The sequence below is a fragment of the Rasamsonia emersonii genome, assembly GCF_000968595.1.
Source record: "Rasamsonia emersonii CBS 393.64 chromosome Unknown ctg1118621762150, whole genome shotgun sequence".
Classification (NCBI taxonomy): Eukaryota; Fungi; Ascomycota; class Eurotiomycetes; order Eurotiales; family Trichocomaceae; genus Rasamsonia; species Rasamsonia emersonii.
Genome location: NW_013562624.1, coordinates 154,743 through 158,686, shown reverse-complemented (window position 1 = coordinate 158,686; position 3,944 = coordinate 154,743). Strand labels below are relative to the sequence as shown.

Genomic DNA, 3,944 nt, shown 5'->3' with positions numbered 1-3,944 from the left:
AAAATCGTAAATCCCACAGCCCCACCAGTCGCAATGTGACCAGGCGAGAACAGCGATGACTGGGTTCATCTCAACTACATCGATCCCATGAATCGTGAATCTAGTAGTGAACATGAGAACATAGACCGTCAAGGGGAATCAGCGGTGAAAAGAGACCAAAACGATCAGAATGATGATTGACGAATAACAAGGGAAAAAAAACAAATGAAAAAAAAATCAAGGTCCCCACACTCTCCAGAGGATCGAAACAAGCATTGAACAGCACCACCCGGCATCCAGTTACACTCGTAAGATTACACAAAAAAGGCATTATCGGAACAGTGGGGGGGAAGAAGAAATGAAATCAGGCAGAGATTTCAGTGTAAAAAGTCGAGAGCGACTTAATGTTACATTGAGGAACATCACACAGAAAACTATTCCTGTTTGGCGCTCGACCACGTTGAAAACATCATCCACGAGCGCGACGGCTCAACCGTGATTGTCAGACAGCGCTTAGGCGGCAGGTTCTTGCTTAGGTTGGGACGCCTGGTTGCTGCCATTTACCACTCCACTGCCGTTAGGGTTGGCATTCCCGTTGCCATGGGGGCTGCCCTTGGGGCCAGTGCCAGTCCTCTTCTCATCCTCACCATCATCGTCGTAGTTTTCATCCACTTCCATCTTGCGAGCAGCAGGCTCATGCAATGGCGGCTGCTCTTTGCGGACAGACTCTTCTTTGACTTGAGAGGACGCAGCCGGGCCGCCGGACGGAGGATTGGATGACGAAGGTGGTGCTTCAGCCATGGGAGGCATAGACGAACCTGACGGCGGAGGCATGTGCTGAATAGACGGCAAAGTGGGGGGATGGTGCGCCGCTTCGGACGGATGATAGTTCTCATTGGCACGACGTTGTTCTTCGCGACGAGCCTCGGACGAACTGCGACGCTGGATCTCGCTGGGGGGAGTTACCCGTCGGTTCATCTGATCATCCAGACGGGCGCGATTCTCCTCATTGGCAATCTTCTTGGTAGGACCAGACTCAGAGTTATCCCATTCACGGCCACGCTTCATCGAAGACGGGGGGCGCTCTTCGCGCTCACGAGCGGCAGCCTCAGCCGCCGTCACTGCAGAGGCGGGAGGAGGGGCGCCGCCAGCGATCCCATTACCGCTACCTCCCTGGGCAGACATGCTGGGACCGTGATGGTATTGCTGATGAGGATACGTGGAGCCGGGAGACGAGGGACGATCCTCCCGGATCGGCCGGATCTCCGTGGGAGGAGTAAACGGACGGGGATAAGGAGGCAGAGAAGTAGCAGGAGCCGGAGCACCGTTGGGACCAGCCGGTGCGCCGGGGCCAGCGTTGGGAGGAGGTGGTCCGCGAGCCGAGCCAGCGTAGCCACTAGCACCACCACTAGCGGCGCGATCTTGAGGCTGAGGCGGCGGGGGAGCAAGTTGAGGCAGTGTCTGCGATGGCGGGTAAGAGGTCGGGGGCGGAAGACTGCCCTTAGGAGAGCGTGGGGCGGGTTGACTGCGAGCTGGCTCAGGGAATGACCTGGGAGGCTCTTGGCGCGGGCTGGGATGCTGGGCCGGGGGAGGGCCGCGCTGATCATAAGCACTTGAGGTCTGCGGTTGTTGCTGGTTCTGAACCTCGTTGATGCTGCGGTTCCAGTCGGCAATCTGGCGAGGGGGAGCCGGGGGTTGGGGAGGAGGACCACCCGTCGGCGCAGGGGCGCTCCATTGGGGAGCCGGAGGAGCGCCTGGGCCAGTATTCTGGTACGCTTGTGGATGGACATCCTGCGGCACCGGAGCAGGAGCATTGTTGTTCTGATTCTGGCCTTGCAGTTGGGCTTGGAGCAGTTGCAGACGGGCCTTGATGTGGACGTTGTTCGGATCGAGATCCGCCGCACGCCCATAGGCATCCAGCGCATCGGCGGTCTGGTTGTTGCAGGATTCATAGAGTGTGCCCAGATCGTACCAAACCTCGGAAATGTAAGGGTTGAGTCGGATGGCACGCGAGTAGGCATCGAGGGCATCGCGGTACTGGTTAATCTGATAGTAGAGCACACCGATGGAACACCAGAAGGTGGGGTTCCTTCCGTCTCGATAGACCGCCTGCTGATAGGCTTCATACGCCTTGGGATACTTTTGCTGCGCCATGTAGCAACGGCCCAGGAGATACCAGCTCTGCGCATCGCTGCTGTCTGTGGGAGAGATCAGTGTCTGCTCTTGATGGCGAACTTCCACCACGACATGTGGAACGACCCAACATACCTGCGTTGACAGACTTCTCCAAATACTCAATGGCCTTCTCCTGGCTGGCGTAGCTGGAGCTCTGTTGGTGGTACAACCACCCGAGCTGCTGTAAGACCTTGGCATGGTTGGGATCACGATCCAGCACCCGGCGATAGGCAGCTTGTGCGGCGTCGAACTGGTGGTGTAACAGTCAGTGAGGCACGGACCAGGACCACCTGGTTTAAATTGGAATTTTGACACTCACATCCTTCTGTTGTTCGTGAACATGGCCAATCTGAAACCAGATGTCCTCTTCGGTGAGAGGCCGAGGAGGATTGTTCACGATGTATTTGAAGCACTATACCATACTCGTCAGCAAGCCGTCGAAAAACATTTGCAGATTGGTTACTAACCTCCAAGCTCTGCTCGTACTTCTGCTGCTGCTTGTAGATGATTCCCAGGCGGAAGTAGATTTCATTGGCCTTCTCAAAGTCTGGAGCCATGCGCATAACCTGAGTGAAAGCCTCCTCCGCATGGTCCAGCGAACCATAGCGGTCATAAAGGATACCAATGCCATACCATAGCTTGGGTTCCTGGAGAAGGATTGTTAGCAACCGATTAGAAGCAAGGGAAGACAGCAATGACAAACCTTCGGGTCCCGCAGGTGATAGAGGGCCTGTTGATAGGAAGTGTAGGCTTCCTGCAGATTGTCCATCATCAGATGGCAATGGCCTAGAAAGGCCAAGTCAGCTTCCTTATTACAGGGACTTTAAACAGGGAGGAGTCACGACAAAAGACATACCGAGACTGCCCCAAGTTTCTCCGTTCTGGGGATCCAGCTTCAGGATGTTCTGGAGGTACTCAATGGCCTTAGGGAACTGCTCCCGAGTCCGGAGGATTTGAGAGATGGCAGTCATGGCGGGAATCGACCACTGGTTGTGCCGAAGCGCCTGCTCATATGCGTGCATGGCACCATCCAGGTCGCCCATGAGTTCTGTCAGACTGCCTGTAAAGCGTGGTCAGCATCGACAGCTCCAAAAAGATGGCCAGACTTGATGTGAGATGGAGAGATTCCCTACCGATCTGGAGCCAGACTTGCTCGTTCAGGGCAGCAATCTTTTGTGCCGTCGTCAGCGGAGGGCCCTTCTGCCCCTGCGACTGGACTGGAATATGACCATTGACCTGCGGGTGGGTTGTAAGAGGGCCATGGTGCGGAGGAACGCCCCCAGGAGGGGATGGCTGAGGATGCGCCATGATTATTCTCAGGGGGTCGCAATCAGCCGCCCCAAAATCAGACGAAAGGGTCGAACGAAATCAAGCCCTGGGGAACCCGAGCGCAGTTGCGTCCTACAGCCGAGAGAGGCTAGCTCTCAGGACCCGTTATCCTTGGTATTCCGAAGGCTTTCTGCTTCTTCGACGACGGTGCTGCTCGACCCGGAGTTCCGATGACGTGGCACGCGGCCGTAACCAGGTTGAGCGACAGGTCGCGTGAAATCACAGGCGATGAATGAAAAGAACAGAGGGCAGTCTGGAAAGAATCGCAAGTCCAGGGGAGGCGCGATTGATTCCAAAGGGACGCCTGTCGTGAGACGTTGGGCGTGGAGGCGTCCAGGAGTCCACAGCTGGCAGCGAAAACGTGCCTGGCGGCCGGAGACCACGACCGCGACGCAAACGGGAAAAGGGAAGAGGAAGAGAGGCAACAGGACAAGAAGTCCGATGAGGAGAGTAGGAAGGAT

At 56.3% G+C, this 3,944-nt stretch overlaps 1 protein-coding gene across 1 annotated transcript; it reads right to left on the bottom strand.

The window, feature by feature from the left end:
- Positions 1-492: 492 nt before the first annotated feature.
- T310_9576 (Transcriptional corepressor Cyc8) lies at positions 493-3,462 on the bottom strand (the record flags this gene model as incomplete). The annotated part of the gene is made up of 7 exons (XM_013468017.1): positions 493-2,177; positions 2,248-2,404; positions 2,474-2,566; positions 2,622-2,801; positions 2,858-2,940; positions 3,011-3,214; positions 3,288-3,462. The coding sequence occupies 7 exons, from the start codon at positions 3,460-3,462 to the stop codon at positions 493-495; spliced, it is 2,577 nt and encodes an 858-aa protein (XP_013323471.1).
- Between the last annotated feature and the right edge of the window lie 482 nt (positions 3,463-3,944).